The sequence below is a fragment of the Malurus melanocephalus genome, unplaced genomic scaffold, assembly GCF_030028575.1.
Source record: "Malurus melanocephalus ecotype Western Australia unplaced genomic scaffold, MMel_1.1 scaffold_149, whole genome shotgun sequence".
Classification (NCBI taxonomy): Eukaryota; Metazoa; Chordata; class Aves; order Passeriformes; family Maluridae; genus Malurus; species Malurus melanocephalus.
Genome location: NW_026623381.1, coordinates 857,938 through 876,592, shown reverse-complemented (window position 1 = coordinate 876,592; position 18,655 = coordinate 857,938). Strand labels below are relative to the sequence as shown.

Below are 18,655 nucleotides of genomic sequence, written 5' to 3'. Positions count from 1 at the left end.
AGGGGGAGGCGGGGTGGGGAGAATAAAGGTGTCTTTAAACTGGAGCCAAAGTCCCGGCTGCTACAAAAGTAAAGGAATCACAAATATTTGACACATCCGGTGGTCCAGGCAGGTGGGAGCATCAATGGATACAAAGCAGGGTGGGAGAGGAGCTGGGCTTTRCGTGGGGATCTTTATTTTCAGATTTTGGCCCCTGAAAGGATCAGAATTAAATCCCACAAAGGCAAAAAAAAGAGAGGAGAAAGGAGAGGAGACGTCTCTTTTCTTGCTGTTTGGKGGAAATCAGCATTTTTCTCTGGCATTTAGCTTTGCAGAGAAAATATTTCAAACCCTGTYAATATTACTGGGACTCAGACAAGGCCCTGCCTGTGCTCAGGGTCCTTTGTTGTCACTGCCTGGCCACGCTTGGGGCGATTCCAGGCTGGGMTATCGGGACCCCCAGGCCAAAAGCACCATGAACAGGGCAGAACGTGTCCACCAGGGCTCAGTCAGAGCATCCTGCGAGCAAARAGCCCTTCCCAGAGCCACTAAGGAAGATTGAAGAGCGACTCACATCAGCCCAGTCAAATCCAATTGCTATTGATAATGTCCATGTGCAATTAGAGCCAATTAAGGGGAGACAGCGAATGACAAGTGTTTGGCCAGGAGCTGACGGGGGTCAATACACCAGTCCAATTTCCCAACSACTAAATGCAATTAAAGAGTGTCACTTACCCGGCTTGCCCAGGAGGGCCAGCACATAAATGGGCACGTCCAGGCGCCGGGTGCCGTCCTGGCAGGATGCAGAACTCCGGGAACAAGCCCTGCTCCTTTCCTAGCCTCAAGCTGAGAGAGGTGGCATCCATGTACTTCACCATGGTGGCGGCGTTTCTGGTCATCCTGGTGGTGGCTCTGCAGGGCTCGGCGCCCCGAGGGAGTGATTTCCCCTACAAGGTGCCCCTGGATCCCCAAGGGCTGCTGGAGCTCTCCTGGAATGTCAGCTACCCCGAGCAGGCCGTGCATTTCCAGCTCCTGATCCGGGAGCTGCGGTTTGGGCTCCTCTTTGGGATGTCAGACAGGGGAGAGTTTGAGAACGCCGACCTGGCCGTGCTCTGGAGCGACGGGCACAGCTCCTACTTTGGGGTGAGTCACTGGGAGCTTCTCTGCATGCTTTTGGGGTTCTCTCTCTGCAGGTGAATCTGGCTCGGGGTTTGGTGGGGTACATAGATGGCCCTGTGCTGTGTCTGAAATTTCTTGGGTGTTTCTACCCCAGAGAAACCCACGGATCAGAGCCACACGGTGGGTTTGGGATAGGAATCGGCACAAAAGAGAAAAAAGTAATCACAGCAGCACATGAGTGATGCTGAGGGAGCCAGGACCTGGGTGTCTCTGCTGTGTTTAGCTGCAAACCCTGGTTCACTCACGTGCTGCTATCAGTCACATTAAAAATTAACCACAGCTCCCATTAAGGGCTCCAAGACAGGACAAAAGTCACCAGGCAGAGAGGATTCCTCTGCCAGCACCGAGAACTTGCCTGGGAGCTGCATCCACAGGGGTCAACGGGATACCAGGGTACCCCGGGGTGCTGTCAGAAATTACAGAATGTATTGGGGTGATATGGAAATGGGAGTGGGGGGAAAACTCATTTCCAGTTGTGTTGTTTGCCATTGCTGCTGTGAACTCCGCTTTTGCCCCGGTCTGTTTGTTGGATTCTTGTTTGGGGTGTTTTCCCACCCCTGGGCTCTCCAGTCTTATATCCTCAGCCCACCACATCAGGCTGATTTCGATTGTGCTTGGCTGCAGAAAGCAATTCCCATTTTTCCCCCAAGTGAGGCTTTCCAGTAAGTTAAATTTTACCTCTCTGCTTACTTCAAATTAACCATAAAACACAATTCTTTCGCAATCAGCCGCAATGCGAGCCGCAGCGCAATGAAAGCATGAAAAGAAGGGTTTTTATTATCTGCTTCGTTTTCCTGCTAATTATCAGCCTTTCRGGGTCTGTGGTGGTCTGAATGCTCCAGGATTTCACAGCATCCTGTTAAGAAAWCATAAAGGATCGTTCCTAACCTGCCTTGGTGTGCTCACCCAAAGACAAGCAGCTCTGAACGAAACGCCCGGCAGCGCTCAGGTTTTCTCTTTCACTTGGTGCTGAGCAGCATCCTGCAAGGCGATCTCAATAAATCTCCCCAGCCCTGGTTTTCTCTCTCCCAGCAGCTTTTCTCCTGGATAAATGTGTCAGCTGTTAAAAAAGATCCAAATTTGCTTAGCCCCCCATGTACTACGAGATTAACTTGCGCACCATATTCCTCCGAAAACAAATGTCATGCGAGCTCCACGGAGCTGATTTKCCTCTCCCCCTCTAAGGACAATATGTTCTGGAAATATGACTCTATAGTTCTGGCTGAAATGGTGCCAAGTTGCTTTCTCCTTTATCTTCTGGTTTTTCCTCCTGAGATAAGAGAACCGGTGCCACTTGTGGACACAGAGCCAGGCACTTCCTGGGTGCCTTTGCTGAGTAAATAAGAGAGGCCCACGGGACAAACAAAGGATCAGAGAAACAACTCTGTTCAAATCCAAATTGTCACAGGATTTTATGCTCCAAACCTTCAAATCCTGAAGCGCAGGAATAGCAAATGCTTTGCTTCTCAGAGTGGCTTTGCCGCCATCCTGAACAGTGAGTGGTTTTTTGGGAGGCTGTGCTGGGCTGACAGAACGATCTGACCACAAAAAATTAAGGATTTTTTTCAAAGTAGCAGAAATTTCTAGGTTTGAGATTACAGCCCAGCAAGGGGCTGATCTTAAAATGAGAGAAGCTGGTTTGTGCTGAGGGCTTTGGAGAGCACAACACCCCGTTCCCAAGGGTCCCCCCAAGACAAACACACCCAAAATGCAGCACAGGTCGATTCAATGCCTTCATGTGTCTTTGGGGGCTTTCCTCCCTCTCTTCCCAACCTTTCCCCATTCACATCTCACCTTGTAAAGGTCTTTCTGCACACTCTTAGTGCTGGATCAGGTGTTTCACAGTTCTGCCTGGGGTCCATTCCAGCATGGACCTGCTCAGGGATGCTGGAGGTGGTCATGCAGCAAGCAAAGCAGGGCTTTCTCCACCTCTGGGACAGTGAGGGGGGACAGAAAGGGGATCTTAGGACTGGTGGCACCTCTGGAGGTCCCTCCTGGCTGAGCAGGGTTGTTCTTTCTCTCGCAGGATGCCTGGAGCGATGCCAAGGGACAGCTCCACATGGATTCCCAGCAGGATTACCAACTCCTGGGGGCTCGCAGGGCTCCTGAGGGGCTCTACCTCCTCTTCAGAAGAGCCTTCAGCACCTGTGACCCCAAGGACTACCTGATAGAGGTATGGCCCAGCCCTCACACCCTGGTGGCACCCCCAGCCCCATCCCAGCCCTGGGTACAGCTCCAAACCGTGCCTGGCTTTGGGCACAGCATCAGATATCGGTGCTGTGTGAGCAGAGAGGAACAGAGMTGCAGGTGTCAGCCCCAGGCCATGAGCAATCCTTGGCACCATCCATTCCCCAGCCCTTGGAAAGCTCTCTGGAGGGGAGCTTTGAGCTCGTTTGCATCTCCAGCTCCCGTTGAACACACATTGGGTCTGTGTAAATCCCTCCAGTCTGGATCAGCTGCTGGGAGCGTTACACAGAGGGGTTGGTGACCAACAGGAGCCCAAGATGGGGGTTGTGACAGGRGCTGGGACAAAGGGACAGCAAACAGAGGTGCTGCTCTGTGCTCCTGCATGGCTCGGTGATGTCCCCTTGGCTCTGCATCCTCTGCTTCCCCGCGAGCTGGGATTTGGGGGAATCTCCCCAATGGGGAATTTCAAAGGGCTCGGGGTCTCAGCTTCAGGCAGGAATCTGTGCGAGGCTCATCTCACACAGAAGCCTTTGTGGGCAGGATATTTTAGAGCCAACGTGGGCACAGRGTGTCCTCGGGTTTTTGTTGCCCATGTTCAAAAGCTCGTCTTGTGGTGAGAAGCGTCTGCCGTCTGCCAAAGCACTGAGAGCCCTGGAGGGGAAAATCTGTGTGTGAACCAGGAAAACACTTGCTGGTCTTTATTCTCTGATTCTTTAGGAAAAGATTATTCTCTTTTCCCTTTCTCCCTTATCTCATGCCCAGAGATCTCTGCATTCTTGTTTGCAGTAGACTTTCAGCAGAGCTGAATCTGTACCTTCCCCCTGAAAAGCAGCTGGGAGGCGAGGGGAGATTTCAGAGAGAAGTTTTGTTTCTGCTGCTTCACCCCAGGTCCTTGCTGGGCTGCAGGGTGAGATGAGCCCTGCACTGATGGATTTGCCTCACAAGTGGCTCTGAAGGAACAGAAAGGATGTATTTCCCTTTTGGAATCAATGCCACCTGGGGAAAATTCAGATTTTCCTACCTCTTCTTCTCCTTTCCTACCACAGCGAGTAGGGAACTCTCTGTGATCACATCAACCAAAGAAATACCTGGAATGTAGAACCTTCCCCCCCAAAATAAGTGACTGGTGCAGTCAGGATGGCATCACAACACCCATTTCTGGGTTCATGCCACCAACAGCGGTGCCAATGTTTGTGCAGCTCCTGTTCCTGCCTGGAAAAACCACCTGAAACATTCTGCTCTYGCTTCAGGACGGCACCGTGCACCTGATTTATGGCATCCTGGAGAAACCCGTGCCTTCCCTGCAAGCCATCAACATCTCTGCCCTCCACGGGGGGCTGCAGAGGGTGCAGCTGCTCAAACCCAACATCAGCGTCCCTCAGCTGCCCGGGGACATGAAGAGCATGGAGATCACAGCCCCAGACGTGGTCATTCCCAGCCAGGAGACGACCTAYTGGTGCTACATGGCAGAGCTCCCAGAGGGCTTCCCCAAACACCACATYATCATGGTAAGGGGCAGGAGGAGCGGGTGGATCGGTCACTGTGCTCACATCCTGCAAATTCCATCACAGGGAGGATTTCAGACCCAAAAATTTCACCAAACATAGTCCTAGAAGCTCCAGATCCACCTCACAGGTCAGTAGCATGCTTGTGTCTCTCAGAAGGAGATGACTGGGCGATGTTTTCCCTCCTGGCACATCCAGAAGGTTCCAGAGCAGGCTCAGAGCAGGCTCCCTGCAGGAGGAACAGACCCACAGAAGGATTATGGCACACAGAGAGCCGTGAGGAACAGATAAACACAGGAAACAAAGGAACAGGGCTGGTGAGAGCAGGGCAGAGTGAGCCAGGATGGGAACTGGCTTTGAAAAGATGAGGCACAGTCCAAAAAAAAGGAGATTTACAGACAGAAATTCAACTTGTGTGCCTTGCCCAGACGTGTTGCTTGGGCCACCAAGAGCAAAGGAGAGGCAGGAAGATGCTGGCAGCCCTGAGGAAAGGGTGAGGGCTGGGAGAGCACCCAGCAGGTGTGGGGGCGGCTCAGGAGGGGTGACCTGGCACATTCAGAGTCAGAGCCACACAACAGGGGGAAGGAAAAACCTTCAGACAGCCGAGCTGCGGCGAGCGCTGGGTGATTTAGAGGGGAGAGACAAGGAAGGCTCAGAAGGAGGATTTTCTCCCTAACAGATGGTGTGAAGTGAATCATCTGTGTGTAAGTAAGGAGTGTGTAACTCCTGATACCTTCCCGCTGCTGCAGATCACTCCTGCAGCTGGCACTTTTAGCCAGAGCTGTTCTTCAGGCTTGGTTAAGCCGCTTTCTCGACCCCAAATCCCCCTTCCCGTGCCCCAGGCAGCTGTTGGATGGAAATAAAACCCAAGAACTGAGRGCAGAGCTACAACAACACTGCCAGGACTCAGTTTAGGGAAAAGCAACATCCCCAGGGCCACCTCAGCCCTGCAGAGCTGGTAAAGGACTCAGCCACCACAAAACAGACCAAGATCTTCTGCTGATCCCCGTTTGTTGCTGGGGAAAGGATGAGCTGGTTTTCCGTGGGTTTTGGTGGGCTCTGGGTTGGTCCTTAAGCCAGCTGAGAAATTCAACATTTCCACAGCTGACCTGAATGCTCCCTGGGCACCAATAACACGTGGGTTCCCCTTTGAAGCCCCCAGATGCTCAGCTTGGCACAACCACCAAAATTTGAGGTGAAAGCTCTCAGCTTTTGATGCCTCATGCCCAGAGCAGCTTTCCCTCCCCATCCTGCGGCAGAAACCGGTTCCAGGTCACAGCCATTCCCACCCTGGCTGCTCGTGGAGCCTGCCAGCCCCRGGGACAGGCTCTCAGCGTGTCCCCTCCCTGCTGGATCTGCCTTTCAGTACGAGCCGGTGGTGACGGCGGGCAACGAGGCGCTGGTGCATCACATGGAAGTGTTCCAGTGCGCGGCCGATTTCGACAGCTTCCCCCGCTACAACGGGCCCTGCGACTCCAAGATGAAGCCAGAGCGYCTCAACTACTGCAGGCACGTGCTGGCAGCCTGGGCCATGGGGGCACAGGTGGGTGTGACAAGGGACATGTTCCTGTTGGGTTAAAACCACCCTGCTGCCTCCCCAGCCCCGTGTCGGGATCGCCCTCACCCTGTTCTCTTTGATTTTCGCAGCCCATCCTGGGTGGGTTTGATTTCCCAGCTCACCCCCACAGCCCTGCTCCCCTTTTGGTGCCCTAAATCAGTGGGGTGGGGCACTGGAACAGCTCCCCGGGGARTGGTCACTKCCCTGAGCMTGAGRGAGCTCAAGRAAACTTTGGAAAAGTCTCCSAGGCACTTGTGGGGTTCCTGRGGCTGTCCTGTGYRGGGCCAGGAGTGGGATTTTGCTGATCCTTGTGGGTTCCTGTCAGCTCAGGRTATTTCATGGTTCCATGACAGTACTCACTGCAYATGGAATGGGAGAAGCCTTTGGAAGCAGGAGCAGCACCCCAAGAGACATATCACACCCCTCAGCCCATTGTGTGGGTCAGGATTTCCCATTTTCCCCCATTTCCCTCAGAATTCCAGCCTTGCTGCCAGGAAAGCCACCCTGCTGCTCCTCTCACACCCTCCCTTCTCTTGCAGGCGTTCTACTACCCCGAGGAAGCCGGTCTCGCCTTCGGTGGCCCGGGCTCCTCCCGATATTTGCGCCTGGAGATCCATTACCACAATCCCCTGGTGTTCAAAGGTGAGGGGCTCTGGGGTGCTGCCCTTTGCCTTCCCTGTTAGACCAGGGAAGAAGAGCTGGGGAAATTCCAGGCAAGGACTGACCCCTTCTGGGGAGGGCTCTGGCCTAAATTTGAGCCTGTTTGTAACTTTTTGGAGACCTGGTGGTCCAGAGCCCTCCCTGCAGGGAGAACACCTTCCATCCCCACCATGCTGCTGCTTTTCTGTTCTCAGCAAAGTCATCCTCACTGCAGTGAGAACACATTCAATCCCACCATGCTGCTGCTTTTCTGKTCTCAGCAAAGTCATCCTCCACTGCAGGCTGGAGCCCATCCTTGTGCACACCCAGAAGTGGGGAAGGATGCTTGGGAAAGGAACCTGAAGGCAGAAATTGCCCCTAGGGAATTCCTGCAGGGGTGGCATCCAGAGCAACACCAGGGCTGTGCCAGGGRTACCAAAATATCCATTCAAGATGCTGGGGTTGAGCTCAGAGCAAGAGTGACAGCGGTGCCAAGGCACCAGAGAGACCAGGCAGGCTGGGGAAGGGGGGATGTGGATGTTGTTTTCCTGTTCTCCTGCTTCGATAACATTGTCAGGAGACACATTGGAAAAAAAAAGCAGGATTCCAAACAACCCGGTTCCTTCATTAACATAAAAACAAGCAGCTTCTTGACTACCCAAGTATATTTTTAGGAGGCCAGAGCATATGTGCTGTGGATCAATCATAGCACATTCGGCAACTCGAGAAGAAACAYGGCTATAAATACGGAGTTCACGTCTTCCGTCGTTTATCTGCTTTTGCCTGCTAACCAATGGTGTCTGCCCCGTTATTCTTATCCCTGGGTGGGCTCCAGCCTGGAGACAGGGACTGCAAGGCTGGCCTGAACCCCTCCTGACCTACTGACCCTGCTCTTTCCCTTGGCTCGCCCGGCCTTTTGGGGTTTTGGGATGTACCCRTTAAAAAGCTGCAGCCAGCCCCATTCCCAAAGGAATTCTCCAAAGCACCCCGTGCTTTCTCCTTCTGCTTTGGCCTCCCCAAAAGCATCCCTTACCTCACTCTCCTGGGACAGTTCATTCTCAGGTCAGTGCCTTCTCCAGGGAGCAGGTGCATTTAGGGTCACTCAGTGAAGAAATGCATGAAAATGTGTAGGATTTAAAGCAAAACCCACACGGATGAAGGAAGCTGTGAGCCAGAGGCTCCCCACAGCAGCACAGCATCGTTTTTCACCTTTCCTTGTTCTTCACCTCTTGAGCTGGTCCCTGCACTGACTCATCCTTGCCCTCTGGCCCACCAGGTCGCCGYGACTCCTCGGGGATCCGGCTGTACTACACGGCCAGCCTGCGTCCCTACGACGCCGGGATCATGGAGCTGGGCTTGGTCTACACGCCAGTGATGGCCATTCCCCCCGGCGAGGAYGCCTTTGTGCTCACGGGATACTGCACCGATAAATGCACCCAGCTGGTGAGTGCCTGTCACAATCTGCTTCACCCAAGCAGAAGTTGTGTGATGGTTCGTTCACCAAATCTCAGAGTGCAAAAGAAACGAGGGGGCAAGTATGTATTCAAAATCATGAACAATTTTATTGGATTTATGCGATAGAAGAGGGTGAGAGGGAGAAAAAGAGAGAAAGTGAGAGAGAGGGAGAGTGGGGTTATAGCTACCAATGGCTCCTATGAGTCCTCCAGGTCCGGATTCCATGGATTTGTCGAAGTCTGTTGGGGAGATCTCTTCAGGGTCTTTTCAGAGAGACTCTATAGTCTTTTGGAAAGCATATAGCAGCTAGCCAAGGGGTTCTGAAGCAGGGGAAAACCAGCCAAGAGGTGGGGAAAGAATGCCCATTGTTTTATAAGGTGTACAGCACAGATCATGCAGTTCTCCTCCACCATTGCAGTAAGAACAGTGCAGTCGTCTGTAGCTTACACCTTGTTCAGCAGCCTGGGCACTTGGCAGACATCCCACCTTGATCTGGCCAGGACTCCTTTGAGCAAAAGTCCCCTTTTTCCCCTTGGGGGTTTTGGGGTGTTCAGTCTCTGTTCATCTGGATGATCATGAGACAGTCAAGGGGCTTCCGTACGGTCTCTTACAGTGCCCGTCCCCTGCAGCCCCACTGCCCTCAAGGAGAAAGGTTACCCGTGGATTTTCCCAGGTCCCAGGCACCACCACCCGCCAGGGCTCCAAATTCCAAGTTTTAAACTCACCATGAGGCAGAGCTGCAAGGAGAAATCCGCTGCGTGCAATAAACAGAGAGCAGCTGGTCGGGATGCGCCGAGTCCCGCTGGAAGCGGCTCTCCTGGGGAGCCATCTGCTGCTGCTCCCCGGGGCACCGTTCCCACAAAGCTCACCRCCGAGCTGGCCGTGTCCCAGCGGTGCTTTCCCTCACAGGGGAGGSAGAATTGGCTGCTGCTGGCRGGGAGCTTGCCAAGAGCTCTCTGGRGGATGGTTCCACAGTGCCCACCTTGCTCTCTCAGGGAAGTKTTAGGKTGTTTTTGTAGGGCYTACCCACCAGGAATCCTTTGTGCCRCCRCTAATGAGMWCAGGGGAGGAGGCAGGGTCTGGCTGAGCTGCTCCTGCTGCCCTGGAGTGCTGGTGTGGCAGCCCTGAGGCTCTGTCCCTCCTCAAGGAACTAACTGAGATGCTGCTCCTGGGGTACAGTGACCCCCTAAATGCCATGTGAGAGCCACAACAGGGACAGCATCACACAGCAAGGGATGTGAGGGAGGGGAGAGGGACAGAGCTGAGCTCTGGGGCATGATGATGCCTGATGATTTTTGCTTTTCCCTTTACGCTTCTGTACCCTCTATGCATCCGCCTGTACCCCTTAGCCCACATGCTTGTAATTCCTGAAGCCTGATATTCCAGCTTAGTTTAGGAGTTCTGCTGGGCAGAGAGACCAAACATCCCCAGGAAGGGCTCAGTGTGCCCGGTGCTATCTTAAACCCAAGCTCCAGCCTTGGGTGAAGCCTCTGTCCAGAACATCTTGTATAAATTGGGCTCTGGCCTCAACCTGAGGGGGGATTCATTAGAATAGGGTGACATTACTGCATTTGTGAAGTTTCTTATTGGGGAATCCTAGATAGATATGCTAATTCCTGAAACCTATAAAACTTGTACCCGTACTATACACGGGTGTGCATTCTTCCATCACGTTGTGCACCTGGGATCCCAAATACCAAGGTAAAACCCTTTTTATCCCCTTAACCGTGTCGGTGTCATTATTAAAAACTGGCCTTTCAAGGCAACATTGAGCCACCCATCCTTCCTCCCTCCCCCAGGCTCTGCCCGCTGCCGGCATCCGCATCTTCGCCTCGCAGCTCCACACGCACCTGGCCGGCAGGAAAGTGGTGACAGTGCTGTCCCGGGATGGCAGGGAGAGGCAGGTGGTGAACGCTGACAGCCACTACAGCCCTCATTTCCAGGTACAGGGGGCTGCAGGGACACCTGGGCCCTGGCTGGGTGTCACCAGTGTCACGGTGCTGCTCTGATGTGTCCCCTCGCCTTTCCTCCCACAGGAGATCCGCATGCTGAAGGAGGTGGTCGCAGTTTTCCCGGTGAGTTGCTCCCAAAAATCGGCTTTCAAACAGCACCTCCTGACCCCATGGCCCTGAGTGCCCTGCCTCTGTCCCATCTGGGCACTCCCAGGGGGCTGCAGGAGTCAGGGTCCCTGGGTCACGTCTGCCACCCCCATGCAGACACTTTGGGGACATCGGGTCCCCTCTCATGTGGCACAGGATGGGTGCGTGGGCAGCCGGSAGATAAATGCAGCTCCTGATTTAGCTGGGCTTCGTCTGGCAGAGGGAGACTCCTCAGGGGGTGAGGATGAGCCGTGGTGATGCCCTCTGTCCTTGAGATGCCCTGAGAGAAGGAGAGGAAGGGATTCAGCATCGGAGTGGGGGTGGGTGGGAAGAGGGAGGTGGAACCTGCCCCAGGGCACTTCAGGTGAGGCAAAAAAGCCTCATCTTTCTGGCTGCAAAGCTGAGRGCACCTCCTGGAGCTGCCGTGCCCCACGAGGGTTCTCAGAACACTCAGCACCCTCTGACACCGTGCCCCTGGTCCCCAGCACCGGCTGTTGTTGTGCCATCAAGTCTGGCCCAGGTCTGGCACTTCCAACTGTTGCCTAAGTGCAATTTTTAAGGTGTTTCAACCCTGCAGAGATCCTTAAAAAGCAAAAAAAGCAGGAAACGCCATCCCTGGGATGCAGCCCTGGGGATTCTCCACAGGGGATGCAGGTTTAGCCAGCGCTCCTGTGGCGTTGCAGGCAGTGCTGGTGGGGAAACAGGCTCCTGATATGGGGAGCAGAGATTTCTGTGTTCCACCATCCCCAATCCCCAAATCTGACAGTGTTTGATGCCCCCAGGGTGATGAACTCATCACCACCTGCACGTACAACACCGAGGACCGGAGCAGAGCCACCGTGGTGAGTGCAGGGGGGTTTGGGTGGGTTTGGATGGGGTCTGGGTGGGTTTGGGGGGTGTTTGGGTGGGTTTGGGGCACCCCCAGAGCGGGCACCTGCACAAAGCCAGGCTGAATCACAGCCAGAAGCAAAGGCAGGGTGGGAAGGAGGGGACTCACAAGGCTCTGCTGCCTGCAGCGGGGATGTGAAGGTGCTAATTGTGAAGTAGCATGTGTCACTCTAATTCCCATCACAAACTGTTCCACCGGGGATTAATTGTAATTAAAGAGAAGTGGCATTTTTTTGACAGTGCATGTTATTTCCTTACATAGGCAGTGAAAAAAAAAAATTAAAAGGAGCCTGTCAGAGGTACCATCRACAGGGACAAGGCTAAATATAGCAGAGGGATTATAGGAAATCTGCATTTTAATGTAAACCACACGGTCTAGCCAGAAAGTCTGTCCTTGCACAGAGGGCAGAKGAGCAGGGAGCTGCTCGTGCCACTCACCTGAAGGGGTGTGAATCTCTGTCTCCTTCTCTATCTCCATCTCTCTAGATATCTAGAATCCAGATATAGATATTAGATATGGATTATTGATTATATATAGCTCCATGTGAGTGTGATTATATATAGCTCCATATTATATTGATTATATATAGCTCCATGTGAGTGTGCTCCCTGCCCTCCCTGGCACAGCCAAACCCTGCTTCCATTCTCTTCCTGCCTGTGCCACAGGGAGGGTTTGGCATCCTGGAAGAGATGTGTGTGAACTACGTGCACTACTACCCCCAGACGCAGCTGGAGCTGTGCAAGAGCGCTGTGGATCCGGGCTACCTGCACCGCTACTTCAACCTTGTCAACAGGTAAAGAGACCCTGAGCAGTGGGGCTGGGGGAGAGGGACCACTAGGGAAAAAAAATGAGAGTTTTGAGGATGAGTGTGCTGTCAGAGCCACCAGGAAGGGAGAGCAGTCAAGAGTCACTGTGTGGCCAAGTGCTTATGTGCAAAATATTCCTTATAAGCCGGAGCAGACGGCAAGAGTCCACGGCAGAGGAGGGGGCTGCATCCAGGGGGAGAGGGGGAGATGCTGACCTTGCACAGGGTGTCCTACCTGCAGGCTGATCCCAAATCCTGCCCTGCAGGCTGCTCCAGGCTCTCCCTGTGCCTGCTCGAGGTCCCGGCTCGGGCAGGGAGGGATCGGTCACACCCAGTGTCCCCTGTCCCCCCATGCCGTGTCTCAGCGTGGCCTTTCTCCTGCCCAGGTTTAACGACGAGGAGATCTGCATGTGCCCACAGGTCTCCGTGCCMCAGCAGTTTTACTCCATCCCCTGGAACACGTTCAACAGGGATGTGCTGAAATCCCTCTACGGCTTTGCTCCCATCTCCGTGCACTGCAACAAATCCTCCGCCGTCCGCTTCCCGGTAGGTGCAGCTTCTATCCTAAAGCTTCCCAACAAAATTCCCAGATGCAGGGCCAGGTCTGCAGCGCTCAGGACACATCCAAACCCAGCAGGGAGATGGAGCTGCCAGAAAATGCCTGGCATGGGCAGAACATGGAGCTCAGCCCAGCCCTGTGCTTAGACAATACCTCTGGAGCCCACCACGGACGCTCTCAGCCAGATCCAATTAGGAGCTGCATTTGCATAAAGTGATTTGGAGGCTGCTTTTGCTGAGTGTTAAAGTAGGGCCARATCCAAGGAGAAACGTGAGGTGGTTTTTAGGATTTTGGCAAATCACCCCAGGTCCCAGCAGAGCGAGCTCATTACGYGCAGCATCTGTGCAGCCTCCGAACGTGGCTGATCCAGCCAAACGTGAAGGATAAAGGACTGAGAGGTCTTTAAAATGAAACCAGGCCCAGTGACGAGGGACATGACGATGAAGGTGATGAAGATTTAAAACCRCTGCTGGCATCAGTTTCCAACACCATTTATCAGGGTGATAAACTTGGATAACACCTTATTCCTGGGTCCAGTGCTGTCCCTGATTGCAGGGATGACCATCAGCTTTCTGCCACAGTAAATTCCCTTTAGCAAAGCTTCACTTCAGAGCTGGCAGAAACCTTTCCAGTTTCCTGGCACTGGAGACCTGGCACCTCCTGCCCATGCAGAGCTTCACTGCAGGGACGGGAGCGGTGCAGAAGTTTTGTGCAGCAGCAGGGTGATGAGTTAAACCTCTTAATCATGACCCAGACAACTCCCTTGATTTCAGAGAGGTCTGAGGGGCTGTCAGGGAGGGACTGGAGTGGAGCAGAGCTGRTGCTGGCACAAAGTGGGTCAGGAGCCTCGCAGCGAGGGTGAAGSAGCCTCTGCTCCGCTGGTGTTTCAGAGCGAGCCCAACTCGGAGACGTCTCATTTATTCCATACTGTTTCTGCCAGGAGAAAAGCACCAGCTTCTAATTAAGCTCATGTTTTTGCAGTTCAGTGATCCCAAATCTGATGATTTCTGGAAGGAACTGAGTGCTGTTAATTATCGAGCCAAATCTCAAGGTAACACTTGTGAGCGGCAGTGGGGACGGTGCCGTCCCCAAGTCCCCTGCACCCGCAAGGSCTCGCAGCAAACTCTCTCTGTTCAGATTTCCACTCGAAAGCACTGAAAACAACAACCATCAGGACACTCCAAATGCCTTTGATCTCCCCAAAAAGCAGGCACAGGGTTCGGGATGTTCAGCAGGGCAGAYGCTGCAGCAGATGGGCTCAAGGCTGGAGCCGAGCCCTGGAGCAGGCGCACCCTAAAGTTGCTCCCCTGAGCCATGAGGGTGCAGGAGAGGAGCTGTTTCTCCAGCTGGTGCTCCCCTACAAGGCTGTCCCCTCTCTGATCACTCCCCATGAGCTTTGGGAAGGTCCCTCCATCCCACTCCATCTTTCCCCAGGGTTTTCCCAGCGCTCTGGCCCGTTTCTCTTGACATACCAGGAGAAATTTCGGCTGAAAACACAAATTCCACTTTCATCTCGCTGATGACTCACAGCTCTACCTCTCCTCTCCAGACCTCCCTCCTCCTGCTCGCGCTGTGTCTCAGCCTCTCGCTGACATTTCCGCATGAACATGCAGCCGGCAGCCAAAGCAGAGCATCACCGCCCCGGAGCTGAGCCCCCTGCACCCTCCCAACCCCTGCCCGTGTCCCCAGCGGCCACCGAGCCAGGCCAGTGTCACCTCAGAGTTAGATCCTGCTGGGCAGGCTCAGCYCTGGGCGCTGCCTGCACCTGGCAGGTTGTTCTTTGCGGGGAGCATCCCCAGGACAAGGTGTCTCCACGATGCGCAGGGCTGGGGGGATTTGTCCTGGCTGTGGTCACCGTGAGCCCTGATGGCTGTGACAGCCCTTCCCTGGCTGTGCTCCACGGCACCTCAGCCAGGCTGCTGCATCCCTGCTGCTCCATCCATGCTGGAACACCATAAATTCCTGCCAGGACCTGGTRGGGAGCATTTCCCAGAGCATGTGGGACTCCCTGGTTGGAGTTGTCTCCACGTGGTTTGGTAGGGAACACTTTTTGGGGTGAAAAGTCTCAAGCTGGGGTGGGTTGAGGAACGTACAGCACCTCAGACATCTGAGAGGATGTGAAGGTGCTTCTGCACTGAGAATAACTAACCATATCTCACGAGAAAATACCCTGATTTTGGCTAAAACCACTTCAAACCTTAAAGCTGATGTCATTTTTTCCAAGCAGGACAAAACACGGAGCCCCCGAGTCCCTGAACCCCCGCCGGGTCTCAYGGTGCTGACCTCTCTTGCAGGGCGAGTGGGAGAAGCAGCCGCTGCCCAGAATCACCGAGAGGCTGCGGGAGCCCGTCCCTCGCTGCCCGCCCGCCCCGGCGCCTCAGCCCGCTGGCCCCGTCCCCATCAAGCTGGGCCAGCTCCGGAGGGACTGACAGTGTGCCCGGCACCGGGACGGGCAGCGCCTCCGGGCAGGAGCATCCCTGGGAGCGTCACTGGGAGCATCCTGGGGATCATCCCTGGGAGCATCTCGGGCAGGAGCATCCCTGGCACCATCCCTGGGACCATCACTGGGAGCGTCTTGGGGGAGCATCCCTGGGCAGCATCCCTGGGAGCATCCCTGGGCAGGAGCATCCCTGGGATCATCCTTGAGACCATCCCGGGCGGGAGCATCCCTAGGAGCATCTCGGGCAGGAGCATCCTTGGGAGCATCCCTGGGACCATCCCAGGCAGCATCCCTGGGAGCATCTCTGGGAGCATCCCGGGGAGCATCACTGGGAGCATCCCTGGGTAGGAACATCCCTGGAAGCATCCCGGGAGAGCATCCCTGGGAGCATCCCTGGGACCATCACTGGGAGCATCGCTGGGGAGCATCCCTGGGAGCATCCATGGGAGCATCCCTGGTAGCATCTTGGGCGAGCATCCCTGGGAGCATCCCTGGGACCATCACTGGGAGCATCCCTGGGAGCATCCATGGGAGCATCCATGGGAGCATCTTGGGCGAGCATCCCGGGCGGGAGCATCCCTGGGACCATCCTTGGGACCATCCCTGGGCAGGAGCATCACTGGGACCATCTCGGGCAGCATCCCTGGGAGCATCCCTGGTAGCATCTTGGGCGACCATCCCAGGGAGCATCCCAGGGAGCATCCCTGGGAGCATCCCGGAGAACATCCCGCCGCCCTGCCGGCGCCCTGCCCACGCAGCGATGCCAGCCGCTGTCCCGGCCCTTCCTCCGGAGGGGGCGAGGGCTCAGCAGGCAGAGTTCACGAAGTACTCCGCTATATTTAGTGCGCCATTAGCGATGCTGGCTCTGAGTAATGCTGCTTCCCACCCCCGGAATAACAACGGCGAGGTTCGCTATTGTGCCGAGCCCGGCGCGGCCCCGGGGAGCGGCGAAGGAGCTTGTTTTCCCGCAGRGAAACTGAGGCACGGGGTGAAGGGATATGTGGGAGCAGCACAGAAGCCCTGGCGGTGTCCCGCGGTCCCAGGGTGGCTCCACTAGTGCTCCCACACGCTGGCTGCTGGCAGGGAGGGATGGATGGAAGGATGGAGAGATGGAAAGATGGATGGAGGGGTGCCACAAACCCACCCAACACTCCCCTCCATCCTCCAGGGACCTCAGCTCCCCACCACCCTCCTTCCCCCACTCCTCCCCGCTCCAGATTGCTCCTCTCGGTGCCACCAGATGCCAATGGCTGGGAACAAACGGCACCTCTGGGATGGGGTTTGGAAAARGGGAGGGGTGGAGGGGGGGATGACAAATCTTTTGTCAAGGAAAAATTGCTCCATTAAATATCTAAATGTAAAATAAATTGCTTTTCGCTGTTGAGCTCCAAAGGGAGAGCGCTGAGGAGGAGCAGAGGGGAGGCTGGAGGTGCTGCCCGTGTCCATCCCAGCCTGGTGTGTGACCTTGCTGCCCTGGAACAGGGGGATCCAGGCCMCCAAAATTACCTTCCCAGCCACCTTGGGTGTGAGGGAAACCCTCAGGGCAGAGCACTGCCCATCAGAAAAGCTTTTTWAAAGCAAAACCTGATCTTCCAGGCACAGAGTGGATCCCTGGCTTAGCAGGCAGCCAGAATGCTCCTTCCCTCACAACAGGACACAGSCACCCCCTCCCCTGCCCTCCGCCTGCCAGAGGGAGGGCAGTCACCTCCTATTCGAGGGGAAAATTCATCTCAATCTTGKTTTTGAATGTTTTCAGTAAAACCAAAGCATTTCAGAGTTCACACTCTTGCCCGTGGCGCTCGTGGCGCGAGGTTAAGGAACTGAAATCAGCTCTAAAGAGGGAATGAGCCAAGCAAACCCAGTCAAGGGAAATAAAGGGAAGAGCAGGGAGTGAGATTATTTCTCCAGGCGGGTGAAAGCTTCTGCAGAGAGCTCAGTGAGGGGASCAGAGCAAGGGACAGGGATGGGGATGGGCTGGGAGGTGCTGATCCCTCCCCTCAGCAGCAGGGAGGTCACAGGCTGTGTTCGTGAGAGGAAAAAACCTTCCCTGCTGCCCCCAAGGCTGGCTCTGAGCTGCSAGAGGCTGCAGGGGGCTGAGCTCAKGGCTCAGCCTCYGCCAGCATCCCCCTCTCTGTCGGGAGATAAAGGAGCCACCTCCAAGGTGACCTTYGGGAGGTGACACMAGGGAGGTGACAGCGATGGGGCCAAGGGCAGCCGTGGGGTCAGTGCCCCCGCTGGACACCTCACACCACTGCCTGAACATTGTGGCTGCCCCTGGATCCCTGGAAGTGTCCCAGGCCAGGTTGGATGGGGTTTGGAGAACCCTGGGATAGTGGGAGGTGTYCCTGCCTGCAGAACCCATGGAATGAGATGATCTTCCCTTCCAACCCAAACCATTCTGTGATTCCATGAAACACAAACAGCACTGGCAGAGAAGAACCACAGCGTGAGCCTGGACAAGGACCTGGCACTCCTGCCCCTTCCCTCCACAGCCCGCAGCCCAGCACAGAGTCCCCAGGGCCCAGCCAGATTGAGGTGACACCCATGGGAGTGGGGACAGCAAGGGACCAGAGGGACAGCAGCTTTGGAGGCTCCAAACCTCCTATCTGTATTGAGAGCAGAGTTATTTAAAAAAAAAAAAATCATTTCCAGGCAGCCTGAAACTGCATTTGGGGGGCAAGAGTTTCCAGCGAAGTCAAAAATTGAAACCACTCCATAAACAGTGAGAGCAAACACTGTTTGCAGGCCAATTAACCCAGGGAAAACAATTATTGCTGCAGCGGCACCGCTTCACTTGGAAAACAGASCGCCAGAACCTTTGGACTTTTTGGAATCTCTTCCTCCTCTGCCCTCTAATTCCATCCAAATTTACTTGACAAGTTCCAGGCGGTTGCTGGGCTCTTCCAGCTGACCCTGSAGYCAGTTGGGGCATCCAGGGGTCGGRAATTCAGCCRGCAGCTCCTCTTGGTTCTCGGAGTYCGCAGCAGCCGCTCAGTAAAAACCCTTCACGCGTTTGTTGTCGGGGTCGAACGGGGACTTGGTGTGAGCCTGGGCAGGGAAGGTCACTCCCATCCGTTCCAGCTCGTAGCTGCCACTCTTCACAAAATCCAGGGAAACCTGTAAAGCCGTGGAAAAACCTCTGTAGGGTGCCAGCATCCCAGCCCCAGCCCTGGGCAAGCTCCCACCCACCCCACAGATCTGCTCTCCACACAAAACCCGGCTCTGCCATCCCGAGAGGATATGCATAAAGGAGGAAGAGGAAGGGGAAGGGAAGAGGAAGAGGAAGAGGAAGAGGAAGAGGAAGAGGAAGAGGAAGAGGAAGAGGAAGAGGAAGAGGAAGAGGAAGAGGAAGAGGAAGAGG

General features: G+C 55.0%; 2 protein-coding genes across 2 annotated transcripts in view; one reads left to right on the top strand and one right to left on the bottom strand.

Annotated features, from left to right (window-relative positions):
• The first annotated feature begins 690 nt into the window (after positions 1 to 690).
• Positions 691 to 15,676, top strand: DBH (dopamine beta-hydroxylase). The gene is made up of 12 exons (XM_057371542.1): positions 691 to 1,122; positions 3,185 to 3,331; positions 4,596 to 4,853; positions 6,217 to 6,393; positions 6,948 to 7,050; positions 8,324 to 8,490; positions 10,302 to 10,445; positions 10,539 to 10,577; positions 11,384 to 11,443; positions 12,156 to 12,283; positions 12,682 to 12,841; positions 15,149 to 15,676. The coding sequence occupies exons 1-12, from the start codon at positions 691 to 693 to the stop codon at positions 15,281 to 15,283; spliced, it is 1,950 nt and encodes a 649-aa protein (XP_057227525.1). The 3' UTR covers positions 15,284 to 15,676.
• A 2,203-nt stretch (positions 15,677 to 17,879) lies between these two features.
• The window catches only part of SARDH (sarcosine dehydrogenase), a 22,968-nt gene continuing 22,192 nt past the window's right edge, over positions 17,880 to 18,655 (bottom strand). The window contains 1 exon segment of the mRNA XM_057371541.1: positions 17,880 to 18,514. Coding sequence (XP_057227524.1) covers positions 18,286 to 18,514 — 229 coding nt within the window. The 3' untranslated portion in view covers positions 17,880 to 18,285.